The sequence below is a fragment of the Xiphias gladius genome, chromosome 7 (assembly GCF_016859285.1).
Source record: "Xiphias gladius isolate SHS-SW01 ecotype Sanya breed wild chromosome 7, ASM1685928v1, whole genome shotgun sequence".
NCBI classification, from domain to species: Eukaryota; Metazoa; Chordata; class Actinopteri; order Istiophoriformes; family Xiphiidae; genus Xiphias; species Xiphias gladius.
Window position 1 is genome coordinate 14,686,140 of NC_053406.1, and position 19,429 is coordinate 14,705,568.

At 39.1% G+C, this 19,429-nt stretch overlaps 1 protein-coding gene across 14 annotated transcripts in view; it reads right to left on the reverse strand.

The window, feature by feature from the left end:
- The window catches only part of elna (elastin a), a 59,245-nt gene extending 40,660 nt beyond the window's left edge, over positions 1–18,585 (reverse strand). For 9 of the 14 annotated variants that reach the window (XM_040131083.1, XM_040131088.1, XM_040131085.1 and 6 more), the window contains exon 1: positions 7,397–7,673. In XM_040131083.1, the coding sequence (XP_039987017.1) occupies positions 7,397–7,472 (76 nt within the window). In that variant the 5' untranslated portion in view covers positions 7,473–7,673. Of the gene's footprint in view, positions 1–7,396; positions 7,675–18,535 lie in introns of those variants that run through there. The other 5 variants (XM_040131095.1, XM_040131084.1, XM_040131092.1 and 2 more) reach the window with 3 other exon arrangements.
- Between the last annotated feature and the right edge of the window lie 844 nt (positions 18,586–19,429).

Genomic DNA, 19,429 nt, shown 5'->3' on the forward strand with positions numbered 1-19,429 from the left:
GCACAGAACTTTTTACTGTTGTGGTTTGAGCCCAGAGTTGCTCTGAGTGCATTAAGAGGTTGGTGATGTACATGCACTCACAGGAATCCTGACAGTCATTTGAATATATCATCACTTGACTTTGGACTTGAATGTGGTGCAACTGTAAGACTCACTCACAGTGCACGGGGTGTCAGTAAGCTAGGAATGCAGCCAGTCATCAGTAAAAGGGAAGGAAGTCCAGTGCTCGGGATAGGGTACATTCCGCGGGTGCGAGTGAGATACTGACACTTCCTACAGTGTTTCTATGTCAATCACAGTGTGTATCTAGAACAAGTGTTGGGACTTTTGTCTAAATTATTTCCATGTCAAAATGTCCATATAAGTCTCACGTGTGTTACTGATGGGCTAGAGTATGGGTCAACACAAATGTGTCGTCATGTGGGCTAGAAAGTGGGATCCATTTCGGCAACCCTCAGTCCCAGGTGCAAGATTTGTCTGCTGCCAAGTGGGATGAACATGGGTTACCTTAGGCTAGTGAAGATTTTTTTTTAAAAACGATTCATTTGTTAAAAAGATTCCTCATTTTTTCCCAATCCCATCCCAACACACATGTATCCCAACCTAGCAGCAGGAGTTGCTACTGCGGGTATAAGGACATGATAATTCACCACCCTAGTAAACCCCAGAAAACATACTATAACTGAACTGTCATTAACTGGGGGTTTTAGGTAAAGAGTGACAGTAATAGCCACTGCTTGGTGAGAAAGTGTTTTAGTTTAAGCTACACCACTCTCTCATGGCTGTGATGCATCATAGTCTTTTAAAAATTCTTGAAAACAAAATCAGTTGCAGCTATATAGAAAATTTCAGCATCACAATACATCATCTACGTTTCACAAGTTACATGTTGGGGTAAGGAAAATAACCACCACTGAAATTCTAAGTTTTTATATCATTTAAGATTTTTAGGGTGATTTTTTTCTGTATAGAAGGGAAAATCCAGTCACCACTAAACACATTTACATCGTTTTGAAATCCCAAATCTAACAAGGCAGCACAATTGATGAGAAACTTCATAATCAGAATTCAGTTTCCAAGGATTCAGATTTGTGTTTATACAACACAAAGGGTACATCATGAGAAAAGCTCAAAGGCTTAGATAAAACGTATTTTCTTAGACAACAGTTGTGTGTGGAAGTGTTTTGGTTTCTTCAGTTCCCTTGTTTTGAATTTTGATAAAATGACGTTCACAAGACACAAGCTAACAGGTGAAAGGAACTATGTCCAGCCCCTTGTATGTTTAGTTTTGCATAATGTCGTGTTTTGAGTATCGGCCTGGAAAGTTGGAAGTCACATGTTTATCAGATGTTTAGCTGGCAAGAGCATCAATACTGGCGATACAGCCTACAGAAAAAAAGTCAGTGTGATTCATGAATTTATCTACAAATTACAGACTTAGTGGAAAATTTATACTGGCTTAAAACACTTAATTTTATAGGGGAATACGGGTTACTGAGCCAATAAATAATGACTGAATAACAGAGAGGTTAGGAAACTGTAAGACAAAACTTGTTTTGTTATTGAATCAAACCAAAGCCAGTGACGGGTTTTTCCGCAGTACCTCCCATGTTAATGACAGTTTTTACAATTGCTCTTTGTGAGCTTTCAAGAGTTTAGTTTTACGTCATTTATAACAATCTGGTGAGTAATGTGACATTTCCACGACCCTGTGGTTGTTTAATAATTGGTCTTGTACTAAATAATTACATGCCTAAGAGTTGACAGAACATAGGCATGCAAAACAATCTTGTGAGTACATACACAACACTGCACCTCACAAAAATTAATTGGCATTCCCCATGCTTTACAAAAGACTAACAGGTCCATTACCATTCATGTTCACAGTGCTGTGTTCCACGTAGCTTGGGAAGTCCTAAGGAAAACTACTCAATAAATGTTTACACCACTTCAACTACCTCATATTTTCTCATTTCTGAACCACCATTTCCACCACTTATGATAAAATTAAAAAAAAAAATGTTTTGGCAAACTAACAACTGCATTCAGCATTGCTGCATTCACTTGTATCCCAAACCACTTTGTCAGAAGAGAAAGTTCGGTCCTGTCTTTATGGAAAGCTCTCATACTGCAACCCAGAGAAACAGTGATGTAAAAACTGTGCTTCCTGGCACCCTTACATCTTGCCCTATCAGACACGTAACAGATGGCCTACTATCAGTCACACCTCGCACTGTCTATTTACTACAGCATGTTAGGCGTTGGAGGAAGAAAGTGCACAGAGCGTCTCAGATAATAAAAAATTCAAATGGGAAAATTCGTCTTATTCTTGTACCCACCCCAACCCGACTTCACTTTCTTTTTGACACTTCTGTAAAGCAGAACATCAGTGTGAGGTGCAGTATGCACTGGCAACAAGGCTCACAGTCAACAGATTGCAATATTCTAACGACCAAGAAGACCTAATGTTGTCATTGTTTGCCTTTGGGCAAAGCTGGAAGCTGTCAAGGCAATCATTACAACTAAAGGAAAGAAACTAAAAAAAATGGTTTGAAACAGCTGTGGGCTCTTCTGTGTAAGTACATGAGAACTGAATATGACCAACAAATAGGCCATGATTGAAGATTACCATCAGCCATGTAAAATCACTACACGCTAATGGAACAAACAGTTCATATTATGAGTCTATTCCAGAAACTGATTTATTTTGATAATATCATACAGTAGAACTGACAGAGTTACGGGTGCAGTGTTAAAAAGGCCATAAAAAATATATTCACTACACACTTCCCAGTCTCATTTGCCTTGCGTTTCTCTTGCCTTTGTAAAAACATGCATCAGATGTGACATGCTGGACCAAATACAATGTACTGTTGCTTTATCTCTAAATATATACGTGAAATTAAATGATGCAACACCTGAAAATAGAAGCAATGTTTAAGTTGTGCCCTGGAATGAACTCTGGCTCTGCATCTGAACTGTGAGAAAGACCATGGCCGAGTGAAGCACCATCAATCATATTTATGAATAAGATATTGACATTTCCACTTTAGTTTTATCCTGGCAAGGACAAAAGCATTTTACAAAGACGAAGGGGGAAAGCATAAAATCAGTGATTTATGGTAACAGAAAAACTTCACCATCAGTCTGCAGACATTTCAAAGAGGGTATGTGGGAACTGGAGATGTTCTGCTGTAGTTGTGATGCTAAAATCTAACAAAACACTTACAAAAATGCAGTTTTGTTTGGTTTAGACCAACCATTGGATGCAAAAGGCCTAAAGGTGCCATGTTAACCCCAACCGCCTCCCACGAAAAAAGTGCACTGAAACTAATACAACACAGCATTCAATGTCTTCATGCCAGAGGATTTGATCAACATGACGTAATGTGTTTAATCAGAATTTCATTTTACAATCTTTTCTCATTAGTTATGGTTTTTTGTTTAAAAACATTTTTATGCTAATGCTGTGCTCGTGTTGCCCGTAAACCTAGGAAAGCTTGGACGTCAGCAGGCGGTGGAGGGTCGAGATGAAAACATTCCTGAGAGGAGCCATTTCAGATTGCTGGCCCAGTGAGACTGGTCCTAACGGCTCACAGCCTGGTGAGGGCTGCTCACAGAGTGGCTGGAGTGAATCATCTGAGTTAATGTGCTCCTTTGTTGAACACTTGGCACTGGTTGAGAGCAGACCAAACCTTTTAGTGGGAGATGCTAGGACTGACATTTATCCACAACTACAGAGCAAGAGCTAAACAAATTATTAAGTGATATGTTTTCTAGCAATGGTGAGGACTCGCTGCTACGTGAATACCCTAAACACTGACTGTGCACATTGTGCACATGCTGTATCTACGTATGTAAAAGTGATTCCTTTGTGAGAAGCCTGTAGGTTTCTGAGTCATAAGAAATTCAATGAGTCTGTCATCTATTTATGAAGGAATTGGACTGCATTAAAGAAGCCATCAGAAAAATGATGTGTATGGTGCAAAGGAGTTATACCCTAAACATTTTGTGCAGTGTAGTCCTGTAGAATTTCGTGTCTATTAAAACAACTCATCCATTCTCTGGTCCCAACAACACTCTTAACGGTAGTTACAGTATAAATGTTGATAGTAAAATCTGTTGGCCAAAATGTTAGTAATGGCTTCTGGCTGGGAGCTTCAATGCAACGACTGACTTCCCGGCCAGGCAACATGCTTTGATGTAAAACCAATCTCCTAACACTTTCCCAGGACGTGTGCCAGAGTAAGACATGAATGCATGGAATAACAGCTCTTTCACAAAAGCAAACTCATGTCAATCACTGCTTGTAACCAAAAGGCTGCTACGCAAATGAGCACTGAATGAGGTCACCTCGCTGTAAATTACACCATACCATTCAAAATCAACAAATTGAAATGGCTTTGTGGGTCCAGCATTAAAGAAGCTAAAAAAACCGAAGAAAAACCACACTGAAGAAAAACCCGCTGTGTCTTGCTCACACTGTACTTAAAATGGTCTATTGCTTAAACTGCAGTGTCGAGTTGGTGAGCGCTGGGATGACTATGTGTCACATTAATTCAGTACACTGTGGCTGGCGCTCAAATTTGCCAGAAGGGAGATTAGAGCCAAAGAGGTGTTCACAGCACACGCTACCAATAAAGCCTGAGGCGCCACATCTTTGGGGAAATAAAACAATCAGTTTCGGTATTTACCAGTAATGTTGCACTAATGCAACAATTCATCCCAAGTGTTTTATGACAGCCAAGGCATGCCGTCCAATCTGCACTGATTTCATTTAACTTCACCTACAGCCGGGTGAGCATCACTGATTAATGCATTGAATTCCTCTGAAGTCTTCGGTCTGAACCTTGACAATGCCAAATGAGGCAAACTTGCTTCCAGCAGTACTAAAAAAACATCACACAACCTCTTAAAATCTTTGGAGATGGTGAAGGAACAGAGGAACACTATTTTCCCTTCTCCCACTGTTGTCTGCCCATAAGAGTTGTGCCATTAAGTGTGTCTTTCCTAAAAGCCAAACTAACGACTTTGGCACAAGTCCACCAGTCGGTTGTTGAGGTTGTCTGGAGGATTACGACGCATGTCAAGGTAACATACAGAGGGATGGGATACTTGACATTCCCTCACTGTTGGAATAATTTCACAACAAATTTGCAAGCACCTTCACTCTTCTTTTTATTAAGGCAGTGAAGAATAAGCCTGATTAAATTCCAAAATTGAGGAATCAATTAAAAGAATGTTTGTGGTCTACCATCTGGGCCTGGATTTGATTCGGTTATCAAATGCAGCAATAAAAAATAGAGGCCATTGAGGCGAAGCTGCGTCAACACACATTTATTTTGATAAGAATAACATCCAACTCACTGTATCCATGTGACAGATGCCGTTTGTATGCAGAACGTAAATTAAGTCAATGTACCAGGGATAAACAACAAACATATCTGCACATGGTCACAGTGTAGCATGACAGGGGAAATTTATTAACAAACTCTTTCACAGACGTTTCCTCAAGGACCATAACTCATTTACACTTGTTGATGGAAAACATTCAGACCAGCCTTGCACTCCATCATATCTCAAGGAGTGAATTTTGCAAGCGTTAGAGGTGTTTTCTGTGCAGAGGCATTAAATGAGTGGTTGGGTGTTAATGAGGTTCATATTTCTCACAGATAATTGAGCATTCAAACAAGCCAAGTGTTTTTTTTCCAAGTTAGAGTGCAGAGAAACAGATGGAACTAGTTTGAGCGACACAGAAATGTTTGATATTGACAGATTCAACACTCACTTGAGATCAAAGCTGCACTCCTAAGCCTCTGATACTTCTTGGCTCCTTTACCTGCTATATATTTTGCCTGAATGCACCTTAAAATCTCAACTGAAATGTGGCTGGCACAGAGAAGAAAGGATAAATCTGCTGTGAAACAGAGAGAAGAAGGGCAGAGAAATTTTTGGATGATACATGTCTATGACCTGACAAAGACAGACTTTATAGACTTTGTCAACATGATCAAATTGCACAAGGCCAACAAGAAGCAGGGGAAAGTGAGAGTTTATACAGACAAAATATTTATTTTAGGAATCTTACAATCTTAATCTAATGTACCTAAAAAGGACACTTGGACACTGGAAGACTAGGAAAATAAACAGCTGTGACTTTTAAGCAAATAGAGACAACAATTTGACTCAAGCATACCCAGCCCCAGATGCTAAACATCTTTTACAATTGGGGGCTGAATAACTTGGAGAATCTCAGTCAAAAAAAGACCAAGGACCGAATCAAAGCAATGCAGAAAGGGGAGAAAAAGCAAACACACAGGCTGAATGGGAGTGGAAGGAAAGGCATGCTCACAGCTTCCCTCTCACTTTCTGTCTGTCTGAAACAGATAAGCTGCAACTTTAAGCTGCACTTGAAACTAACCCCTCCAATCTGCAAATCACTCTAACTTCAAGAGAAGACCCTGTCAGAGCTGTCAAGGTGACACTCACATACACTCCCAGCTTCAACCTTCACTTCCTGACAGGGAAGGATAAAGGGTAGGGTCTGTAGCCATGCAAACATACATTATGTAGGCATAGGTGTGTGTAGGATGCAGTTTCACTGTCTGAAATACATTAAAAATACATATCCATGAGAAACTAGAATAGAGAACCACAAAATGAATGGTCGGTTAGTTTAGAATTTAAATGTAGGTTGCACACACACACTAATGATATGTCCTGTTAGCACTTTTATATATGATTATGATGTACGATTTTTTCTTACGGTTAAAACCAATACTGATTTAAAGGCATGGGACACCAATATCTGTTTGTGCATTGGTCAGTGCTGAACCTCACTTCTAACAGCAGCGATGGACATGTAAATACGATGCAAAGAACAACATCCTTACTATTTATCGTAGCGTCTTCTTCAACAGTGCTGTGATGGAACACCACTATTCAGGACGTCTGCAGAAGCTCAGTCAGACTGAACAATCCTTAAATTTCACGACTGTAGTATTGGGGCTTTATATTATTTATTTATTTAAATCACCAAACCGAAAATACATAACAATTTAATTACAGAACTGTCTTTTTTACGTAACAGCTGGCCTTAAGTCAAAAGAAAAAAATTAACAAAATCAAAGTTAGTATTAAACACATTATTATTTTTTAAGTTACACTTAAACCGATAAATATGGTTTACATATATTGTATAAAAGGTTTCAATAAAATAAGTGAAAGTACTCCTTGATACCTGATAAGCATGAATAAAACTTTTCATTACTTAAGAAATTCAGCTTAATGTTTCTGAGGGACAAAGAGACACAGACAAAAAAAAATTGCACCTGTTCTAAGTCAGTGATTGATGCAAGGAAGATCATGGCTCAGTTCACCTGTGGCATACACTTACCTCCTTGAAGAGAGGGCTGAATCAGAGCTAAGACGAAGAGTCCGCAGAAGAGCAACAGAATGTTTCTGTTAGCCATCTCGCTCCAAAATACACCACCTCTCTCCCGATCAGCTGGTTTTATTCTGTTGTAGCTAATTACCACTAGCCCCAAGTCTAAAAGAGTGGGGGAAAATGGTGAAAAAAAAGGGAAAAGATACGAGACTCGACGTAATTAAGAGAGGGCGAAGACTCTGGTTCAATGGATCACTTTGCTTTTTTTCCTCCTCTATGTCTGGTGTTGCTGTTTTTATTCTGGTCACTCCTGCCAACAGTACAGACGCTGTTGCCAGCAAGGAAAGAGAGAGAGAGGGAAAGAGACACACACAGAGGGAAAGAGAGAGAGAGAGACAGACAGACAGAGAGAGAGAGACCCCCCCCCCCCCCAACTCTCATCCAGAAGGAATTGAACTGTCTGCCAAGCATTTGCATGGATACAGAGCGTACTTATCTGTAAGAGTCAAGGGAGAGATTGAGGAAGAGCAAACCACATATCCAGATAATTACCTGCTGTCTGTGGCTCTAATTTGCAGCTGCTTAGTTTTCAACACAAGCAGTAACATTAGTTTTTACTGTTCTTCTTAAGCAAGTCATCCAGAAAACTTTGAGGTAGAATGAAAAAAAAAAAAAAAACACAGCAACTATCAGCGTGTGTGCACAAAATATCAGAACAAGACATTACAAAGTCCCTGGCTTCAGGAATACGTAGGAAATAGCAGTGCACGGTGCTTGGCAGTCCATGTGTGGAAGCCAGTCACAGTGCAAAGAAATGAGAAAACTGTCAGCATCACAAAGAGATGACAGAGAGAGCAAAGGACCCAAGAAACATCAGCTTGCTGCTCTGTGCAGTCTCTTAGCCACTTCACCAGGATTATTGCGATTATCAGTCTTGTAAAAGAGATCAGATGTAGAGCAAAGACCAACCTCAGTCCATTCTCAGTTTTAGATAGCTGTAGTGATGCTGGAACTGTACTTTGGTGAACAGGAGCTGTTAGACTTCAGCCCTGGACCGTCAATCATTGTACTTTACAATTTCTTCACAACCAGTCCTACTAATGTGCAGAACATTTATATGTTTTCTATCCGATCTTACAGCACAATATCAACATGTAGTGACCACAGCATTATTAAACAGTTTTCATGGTTATGTTCACAACACTTGGTTCAAGGCTAGGGAAAGATCATGGTCTGGTTTAATACAGAAAAAATTAACAATGACTCCCATAACAAGTTTATTTACATTTAATTAGAACCTTTCCCTAACCCAAAGCGCTTCTGTTGCCTAACTCTAACCACAGACGGGACTGTGGATGTGAACCGACTGCAGTCACAGTCCTCAGCTGCAATTGACCCCTACCATCTCCCGGCGACTCTGTTGGGCTTCATTCACTCAAAAAACTTTCCCTCTGAACATAATCCAGGCAGCAAAAACATTTGCCAACGTAATTGGGAAAACAATTTCATGATATATAAATGGGTTTTCTAGGAGACAGGGTTGTTTGGCAAACGCCTTTTCAGCACTGGTGAAATAAATGATTCGTGAGAGAAATTAACTGCTACAAAAAGCCTCATTGTATTTTCTAGTGTATGTTTTCTTCATTAACCAAATATTACATAAACAAATCACTTTGAAACGAATTTGTAAACTCCCCACTGATGAACCGTTTTACGGATGTTGTGTTGATAGAAGATTTGCGCCGGGGATCCATCACTAACAGGACACATCCTCTCCAGACACCTGTGTGCCGATTCATCATGGCTCAACATGTCGAGTCATTACTTAGGAGACACCGCACGGCTGACAAAGGGCTGTCATTGACCATCTTTTTGTTCTGTCCTGGGACACATTTTTTGGATTTCAAGTAGAAGAAGTTGCACGGAGACACTTTTTACTGGCAAGACCTGCAGCCAAAGTCATTACTCTCTCAGACGCAAACCTGACAGACCGGGATTTTGCATGCATGCTAATGGCTTCTGCTTTCCAAGAAACACAGTATCCTTCATAACAGTGACACCCACCATTAGTGTTTTCATATTCCTTCATGCTGATTTCCTTACAGTTAGGTCAGTTAGCTTAATTAAGTATTCTCTATCTTGTTAATCTCAAAAAGTTCTTGTAGTCAGGCATTCATAGGTGAGGCAGCACTACGTTAACATACATCAAATAACTGCATGTAAACAAACAAAGTGCAAGTAAATACAATGAGCTGCCAGACGTGGTTTTTAACTTATCAGAACAGGTTTGTCTATATGCTCACTGAATTGTTTTGAATTGAGTAAGCAATTTAATTTTGCTTCGCTTTTCGCAGGGCACACCTGAGATCCCAGTGCGTTAGTGTGCCCCGCCACACCATTCATTGCCAATGGTAACTTACAACTGCTTACGATATAATACAATACAATACAACTGGAATGATGATTTCAAAAATGAGTGCAACATTTGATTTTTTCAGTGAACTTATCAAATACATGAAAAAAGAACCTAAATAAGTCCAAAAAAAAAAAAAATCTATTATGATCAATGACAAAAAATAATGTAATTGCTCTCAGCTCTTATGATTACAATAAATCATTAGTTTCAATCCAAACACAGTAGGACACCGACCTAATGCTGTAATCTGCAGGGTACTGTTCTTTCAGTGTTTGATTTAATACCAAATGCCCCAGCTGACTAGGCCATTTGGGAAGCAAAAGTGTATTCTGGATGAGAGCAGTGTTTTTCTCCATTTATTTGCGAGACTAAATGTCTATTTTAGCTCATGTCTGCTACTCCTCCTTTGGGCTGAGTTAAATGGTGTTTTTGCCAAAAAGACTGAAATTGAACATAGAATTTGGTGCAGGCTGAGGAGAGGTCACACAGAACATACTGTTATTAATTAAACCATAAACTCTGGGTTTTTTATAGAAATTACGCTGTTTCGACAAGCTGTAATTTTTTTTTCACTTTTTCTAAATCAAAAACTGATTTAGGATTTATAGTTCTCGACAACAATAGCATATCTTCAGACCCATGTTATAAGGGCTCCGCATCTGTAGGCACAGTTGGTCAGTATCATGATATAATCCACTTCAACCTTCCAAGTACTTTTGGCTTTGGTAAAAGGGAAATGAAGTCCGTAAGGACAACTTTTGAGGTCACCGCCAGGAACCATATCAACTACCTAGGTAGAAGTATATTAAATTCCAAGGCAGTGGAGGCTTTATTTACTAACAGACATACTGATTAATTCCCTGCTCTAAAACTCAGTGTTTCCCCAGTTCAGCGACCACTTTAAAACCAGCCATGCAACTCAAATCAGTTGCAATATTCGAGTTTAAATCACCTGGTCCCACAGACAACAGCATTGCTCTAAAAATTAATTTAAATTGGTACACTGGAGAGAGTGTACCATGGTCTTCTACAGAGAGTGTTGCATTATGGGTTGTTTGTGGCCCTAATGTTGCTAGGCAAGCAAGTTAGTCAGCCCTGAGAGTGTTTCATTTTCCCTATTTAACCCGCAGGAGTGTCTGGCGTAATGGGTTCTGCCGCCCTGGAGGAAATAAATTCATCAGGACTGTAAATGATGACTGAAAAATGCTAACTGCCAGAGAAAATATCTTTGACCGCTTCCAAGACCCTGACAGGAGGGAGTGTGAGTCTGTGAATGATGGACAAGCTGGTGTTTCGTGTCCTCAAAAATTCTTGGGAGGGGGTTGAGATGTACAGTAAACACTGTGTTGCCACAACCTGTCCATCTACACACAGAATTTAGCTGCAGTGAAGCTTATCAATTATCATTACTCATCTACTGACAAAATTATGTGCATATACAATGATCAGATGCTGGCATAATTGGAAAATATTACTTTGACTTGCTGCACTTCTGCACAGAGAAGGTGATTTAAATTTTCAACATGTTTACACCATCCAACCTTCATTCAGTTATATGTAAAGTGTATAGACTATGGCTCCAACCCAGCCATTCTCCCTTTCCAACCCACTCATATCGTATGGACACGGCACCACATGTGATAAATCTAACATTTGTTCCCTGAGCAGAAACATGTTACCTTTACTGGTGGCATGCACGGTGAACTGAATTTGCTGCCTGTGATGATCTCAGTTTCAAATGACTAGTATACTGATACAGATGGTGGTGTATTCTTGTGTATTCCTTGTAGCATGAGGGGAAATTATTGTTTAACACCTCACACATGGACTACTATTAGTACAATGGACCTTTGTTCACTGTGTAAGTGTTTACATCTTGCTGCGGGTTGCTGCATTGGATCCGTTCTGAGATCATTATCATGCAGTGATCACAGAGTGAATTTGGTCAGCATAACGCATAATGCTCACCGTGGCATGCCAAAAATGTTTGGATCTTCTTTTGATCTACAGCTGACACTATACTGACTGGTCTTAGGCCCATCTACACTATATTTGTTTTAAACTTCCAAAGAACATGCAAAAAGTAAACCACAATGGTCACACATGACCACACATTAAGTTGTTCTTTCAGCCTAAGTCTACTGTCTCCGTCTTTGAACATGACACCGGACGCTGCAGAGTCACAGTTTGGTAGATCTAGAGAACCCTGGTGCAGTGCAAACATCATTCTTTTAATGGCCTGTGGTGTCACCAGCACACACAGAGAAGTAGACTGGCCTACCTCCAAAGTGTGAGACACACATCCAGACAACACTCCAGATGTGGTTTCTCTGCAGTTAACATTGCTCTGTATATGAAGCATGTTCCAGTGAACATCAGATCCAAGCCCAGGCAACCAGGGAAAACTGATGACTTCTGGTGAGGGCCAGACCAGGCAGCAGGGTGACTCACATTTGGCATTAATATCTCAGACTAAGAGAGCCTTGCGTGAACTTGAGTAGAACCTCCAAGTCTCTAAGCATCCATTCTCCTTCAACCTTTGCAGTGATTATTAATTTCACATGGGTATCATATGCATATACAGTGAAGCCAGGCTAAGAGTTTAGTTACATTTAGTGTAAAATAAAGCAGAGGTTAGACATGTAGGCTTTTTTCTATAATGGAAACTATCACTCAGTTTATGTGTGGCTTCTAAGATAAATGGGTTTATCAGCTTAAAAATGAAATATTAGGGCTAAAATAAACAAGACTTCATCACATCACCCTGTGAGCATGATTAAAGTACTGAGACAGTCATTTCCATTATTAGTTGTTTGGGAGGAGTAACAATATAAAAGCTGTGTGTTGTCTTTGTTGGTTCGTTTGCAAAGCTTTTGGCTATGCACAGCGCCTGAGGAGTTATGCACAGTTTAGACTGCATCGAGGGTTTAGAGCTGAAGTCAGTCAAACATCGGCCAACTATGTGGCGGTAAATTCACATAATAGGAAGTTGTCTGGTGAATTCTATCCATAGCGGGAAGGTCGGTGCCAAATATTTGGTCAGCAACTCCAAGAGTGTCAAAAGTGGTTATAAAGAATTAAGGTAACTTTATGCCCTTTCAGCCCCTTGATAGTGATACGACTGTGTGTTAGTATGTGCTCACTTGAAAAGAATACTTTTAAAATACTGAACTAGAACCACAAACAAAAGAAGCTTGGAAAATATTTCCCTTGCTAAAAATGTACAGGCTTTGTTGAAAAAATTATTACAGAACGCATTTGGAAAAAACAGCTAAACCATCATCATTATTGTAACAAATACAATTTCTGAATTTGCACATCGGTTTCCATAGCACCAGTCTGTTACAAAAAAGTGACACATGCACAACCCAAAAGTTCTCACTTTTGCCTCTATTCTGTTCAAGAAAATCTCAGTATTGGCAGGGTAAGGCAATGATATTTCACAGTGAAAAGTGCTGTGTAAATATTTGTAATATGTTTGATTTTCGGCTTTCTTTGGGACTCAGGGACAGGAAATTCTGCAAATGTGCCACTAAAGAGCTAGAGTGTAGGCAGCAGAATTCAGGGGCAATATAAAATGCTGAGGAAACAACTTTTCATCATGCCAAACGGTGTCCAGCAACAGACAAGCTTGGGATACCGCAACCATTAAGTGAGTTGTTTACATACTGTTGTGGTTGTACCTGCAAAACTGAAATTTCCTGCTTCTACAGATCAAAGCTATGTGTATACCAAATACCTCTGAGTGAAATTCAGCTGTAGTTAGTTTAACCCCATTTCTCAGGACTCAATTAGGTGACACTCATTTCCGACAGGCACACTAGCACACTTCCTCTACATTGTTATAACTTCCTTATGCCCCCCATTATGGAACTGTTGCGGTGAGCTCTGTGGCCAACAGAAGGGAGTTCACCTCATGTGATAAGTACTTTAATTAGTGCGTGCTCTTAGTGTGTGAACATGAATCAATTGCATTTTCATAAATACCCATGGAGGAAAGACTGTAACAAACTGACCCAATCCACAGATAAGCCAGCAAGTTCTCATACCAAGTCAAAGTGGGTCACATCCTCAAAGGAGAAACTTTCCAAGAATGTGGTTGTTCAAAAACAATCTAAAGGAACCACGACGTCCACTTTGGGATCTCACTGAGGCCTGAATCATTCAAAAATATTTACTTTTGTAACCAAATGCAGCTCTCTCTCTCTGCCTCTGTCTCTTACTCTCTGCACACTCCTCATCTGACACTGTGTTGAGTGCTTAGAGAAACACGGAGTACAAAGAACAGCTATGCCATTGGGATCTGCATGCCAAGTAGTTTCAGTTACAGGTATGTCGAAAGCAGCGAAATCTCTGACCACAGGTCTGAAAGATTTTCTTAGAAACAGTATTTAAAACAGTTAAAAGCAAAGTTAGAGCTGCTCCATTTGACCACTAAGGAAGAAAAAAAAGTCCAAAACATAGCAACAACAACAGAGCATCTTGTGGGTTATTAGTTTACGAACACCGTACTACGCTATGCAGAGACAAAGCAATATGGACATACCACTGAAGCCCCATTTTCCACTCACTGTGAAATGTAAATCCAGTATTCATTGCAGCTAACTCTGATCCAAAAATATACAAAAATATCTAAGCGTATTTAGCTTGCTAAATGTATGGCTTTCTTAACTAAGCACTTGTTTAGTTCAGCTCACAACCATCACATAGTGGACAGGTAAGCTACACGCATTTGTGTTTCATGTGTGTTCATGGCCTACGAGTGGCTGTCTTTTGCACTGTTTGAGTCTTATCGGACCATTAAACCGAAACAATGAGCTGAAAGCGGCTAAAAAAACTGCAGAGAACTGCAGGGAACTGTGATCCTCACTCCTTTCACATTGCACGAGTAGTTTGATTTAATGGTAATATTTAAAATATCGCTTAATTAAGCTTTAAGTACTGTAAAAAGGACAAATTCATGCTATTTAATTATGATAAGAAAGTGCTATTTTTGAACTGACCTCACAATGAAATGCTAGTGCACATATTGCTCTGCACTTTAATGTTTTGCCATAAATCATTATCATAGTAAAAGACAATTCAATTCAAGCAAAAATAACTCAAACTTAATGGCACTTAATGAGAGATAACAGTATACTGAATCATGGCAGCCAGATTCCAGTATCAACATAGTAAATGTTGGCCATCAATTCTGAATAAGGATTACAGACATGGAGAATAGATAAATACTATTTTAAAAAGGACAAAAAACAACTAAAATACTGCCTCCTTATATGAACTAATGAAAAAGGCAGAGTCCTGTCATCTGTTTCAAATAAATGAGCGTTCTCTCTATGCATTTCACCATCAACCCATTTGTGTGTATACTGTATTGAATTCAGCCATTTCTGAGGTCTCTGTGGTTATTGTATAATGCCATTCAAACACTGAGAAATTAGATAAATGCGGATGGATTTTTTTTGGACGGAAATCACTTATTTATTTTACATAATGGCCCTTTCAGTGGATTTGTTTTTATGATTTGAAAATGGGAACAAGCTCTATATACATTGCTTGTAAATTCATCATAAGCAAAAGTTTCCATTCTTCCCACTTTGTTAAAAACACAATGACACCAGTCTTAAAGTGATTTTATCTAACTGTATGCTCACCCTGAAAACATTTCGTATGTCCTTTAACTACATTACTTGTATACCCTTCCTAAAATATAATGAAATAATCAAAAAGAAAGGCTAATTAAGTTACTCTCAGGTGTATAATCTTTAATGGTGTGTGAAGCAAATGCATGGTAAAAAGTAAGAAAAGAAACAATCACTTGGAAATTTGCAGCTCAGACCGCAGCAAGCTCTGCGTCTGAAAAACAAGATGGCCAACCGTTGTCTCTGGACTTTGTCTTGGCTCGAAACATCCATCCCTCAAAACAACATAAATGCGAGCCCTGCTTAATGAGGGTCCTTTCCGTCTGTCAGAAAGCTCCATGAGACATGAAATAACTGCTGGAATAAGTAGTGTTTTTAAATAATTATGGAAGTGATACGTCTCTGTCTTACATATATTTTTGTGCCAGCGACTGAATTCCATGTTGATGAGTAGAGGAATGAATTATGAATAAGTTTCTGAACATGGACACAGAGTGACAGAACTTCTCTAGTGTCACATGACATTTACATTTACAGTCCATGTACATAATTTCCTTATATAAATGTGAAAACAATCAGATTAAAATATATCCCTTAAAACGGCCATGTTTTAATATGACTAGGTCACGTTCCCTGGTTAAAACCTTAAACCCTGGCTGCACAGCTCTGATAAACTGCAAAATTAGAGAGTTGGAGGCACGTTTTGACATATTGTAATAAAGGCGAAAACTGTAAGGAAGCTTAAAAATAAGTACTTTCAAAGTTATTCAAATATATAATTCAGTAACAAGCTATGAATGGATTTTAAATTCAGTTGTGAAGGTTGACGTCGGCTTCCTTGGAGTGTGTTCAGCACTCACACTTGTTAATATGACATATGGATTACATGAAAAAAGATAACAACTAGAAGCATGCAATCGGGACAGGAGGACATCAAATGTTGGGGAAAACTAGGGGGTGGACAAAATAATGGAAGCAGACACAACAGATAATTTCAAGATCAAAATTAACTAACAATTTACTCTAAATGACTCCTGACAAATAAAACAGCTAGTCCTCTACGATTAAATAACTGTATTTACAACATATAACCAGACAAATATCTTTACAGCACCCACATGTTGATATTAGGGAACATCTCTCATTGAGAGGAAAATAGAAAAATTCAAAACTGTCAGGTGCAGATGCTGCTGCTGTAAGACGTCACTGCGTGAACCTTTGTATGCTTCTGGCTGAACAAAGCGCCACTGTTTGTTTGTGCAGCACAAAGTGGGTTGGCTGTTAATCACTAAGGAGACGAAAACCAATTACACATAAAGAGAACAACAAAACAGAAAGATGGAGCAGATTACTTTTAAAAAAGGACAACACAGGAAAATGAATACCAGGAGCAGCTGTTTAGTTTAGCATATACTGAGGTATATACACAGGTTGACAAACTGTGCTGTGTTGGTCACAGGCAAAACGGGTACTCTTTAGATCTCCAGTGCTTTTGTTGGGCTGGTTAATTCATACTTTTTTGCCATCTTAAAACTCCTCCTATGTTCTTTTTACAATGCAAAACTGTCCATCCAAGACTGGTCATAAAAGTCCAGTCTGCTGCGTACGCTGCTCTGTACACAGTGTATGTTCTGTTGAAAAGTCATTACATTCCCTGTGCAGCTGCTAAAAATTGCACGCCAGGTCGGATGTTTACCTAGAGTGAGATCACATCAGATAAAACCCCAGCACTCCCGATGCTACATTAGCACAGGCATTTGATGTACAAGTGTATTTAAATGCAGATTTTGACAAAGACTTCAAGCTTCCACGACAATTCCACAAACTCCAAACTGATCATGCTCCAAGTTCATGGCAGGTCCTGTCAAATAAAGTTACAAATTTACGCGACTGTTCTCCAAACGGTCACCATTATAATGCTAATGTACTTTCTGGGAGAGAAGGCCATGGACGTGTCATCTGTATAGGCATATAGAGAGTACATACTGCACTGAGGTCAACTACTGTTCTAGTTTTGGTGCAGTGTAAAACAAAGACTAAAGATTAAAGGCATTTTGTAATATAGTTATTGTTTAATTCAGGTGTAAAATGAAATCAGTCAGTGTCTCTCTTGTATGTAAGTTGATCAAGCTTAGCTTTTAATACTGAAAAGTACACCTTTTTTAAGTTTTACTGAGTAATGCTGAGAGTACACATACAATTCAGTTAATGGACTAAAAAGTGTTTGGCTTATGGTTTTACTGAATTACACTGAAAAACCTCATTTAAGGAAAAATGAAGAAGCACTTCAGACCTGACTGCAACAATGATATGGAGCAAGACTAACATGGTATCAGTTGAAAATACAGTAGTTCAACTGCACACTGGGGTATTTAAAAGTTGAAATCCTTTACAATTGTAACTAATAAGATAGTGTTGTTTTTTTAACCCATAAATGTAAAAGAGAATGGAAAAACATTTAATTCTGAGTACTGTACATGCCAATATTTTATTCCATCAATAGTGACGAGATATGAAAAGTTGATCACTGCTGTAGATCCACTTTCATCCACTTTTGTGACACCAACTCTATTAAGACTGATCTTAGTGATAAGAAGCTAATAAACGGCACAGTAGGCTTATAAACTGTAGTTTGATTCTAAAAATATAGCTGGAACTTTATAGGAGCTTGGTCTGTTACATGATTGATTTTGCATGAGGTACTGCTTAACAAAACACAGCTGCAGGAACTGAATAAAAAGACACCAAAAACAACCTCTTCTTCTTACGTATTTGACCAATCTGAACATAAACTATTTGTAACTGAAAAATAGCATTAAGACTGAATCATTCTTTGACTCTATCACCTCACTGATGTCTCTTCCAGATAATTTCATTGCTGTCTGCAAGGTACTCTCCTGTATGATGATCCAAACAGCTGCCAGACAAAACAAAACAAAACAAAACAAAATAGCTAAAGAGCATTAAAAGCCTAAGGCCTAAAACCAGAGCTATTTTCAATATAATGATTAGCCTTTTACCCAACACATACCTTTACCTAACTGACACATTAATGGAAATGTTTGCAAGTCTATCCCCATACATACTCACATGCCATATTAATTGCAGTAACCATTTACAAAATGGGGGACAAAATCCACAGTACTTGTTCTCAAAGGTGAAGGGTCATTTGGGACAAGCGGGGCACAGCTCCACCTGCTGGCAGCAGAAAAAAGTGGTGTGGTTTTAATGGTACTGAGTAAATTAGAAATTAATATAATTATACTGACTGGCTATTGGCCCACTGCAATTTGATTGGCTATTTGGTGACATAGCAATAAACCAAACCACTGGTAATAAATAATCACATATTGTACATGGAGTTGCTGTCCAGGAAAAATAGCGAACTGCTAATTTGTCAAAGAAGGCACTATTTGCTTCCCATGTGTGTTATTTGGAGGGGATGGTACCTGCAGAACTAGCTGTCAGGATCTCAAGGATCTTTCTAAAAGGAATACTAAAAATGACAGCAGCTTGAGTCATTTAGATTCGCTTGGCAGAGCAGACAGAGCTACCCAAATTCACAGCGCATACAAACGGGGAATTGATCAGTATAACCAGCAAGTTGAGGAGAACAGGTGTGTGCTCGGTTGGATTATCACCTGTATTAAAATGCATGGAAAATATGAAATAGCACATTATCTCATTGTAGAATTGTGCATCTGTCCAAAGTAGTTGTTGCCAAACCATTTTTTTCCAACTACAGTGAAAACGCCACTGCTTGTTTTGCAGAAAAATACACTCTTACTTAAGCTTATATGAGGCTTCAGCAGTCTGAGTCAGTCAAATCCTTATCATCATTATCATTATCTTTGTCCTGGTAGTTGCATGTAGGTTTATTGCCAGTTTTTTCCCCATCAACGCAACCTCCAGGAATTATGCCTTCACTGCAGTTTGCCAGGGAAACACTGTCGGGGGAATATCATACAATTTCACACTGAGCAG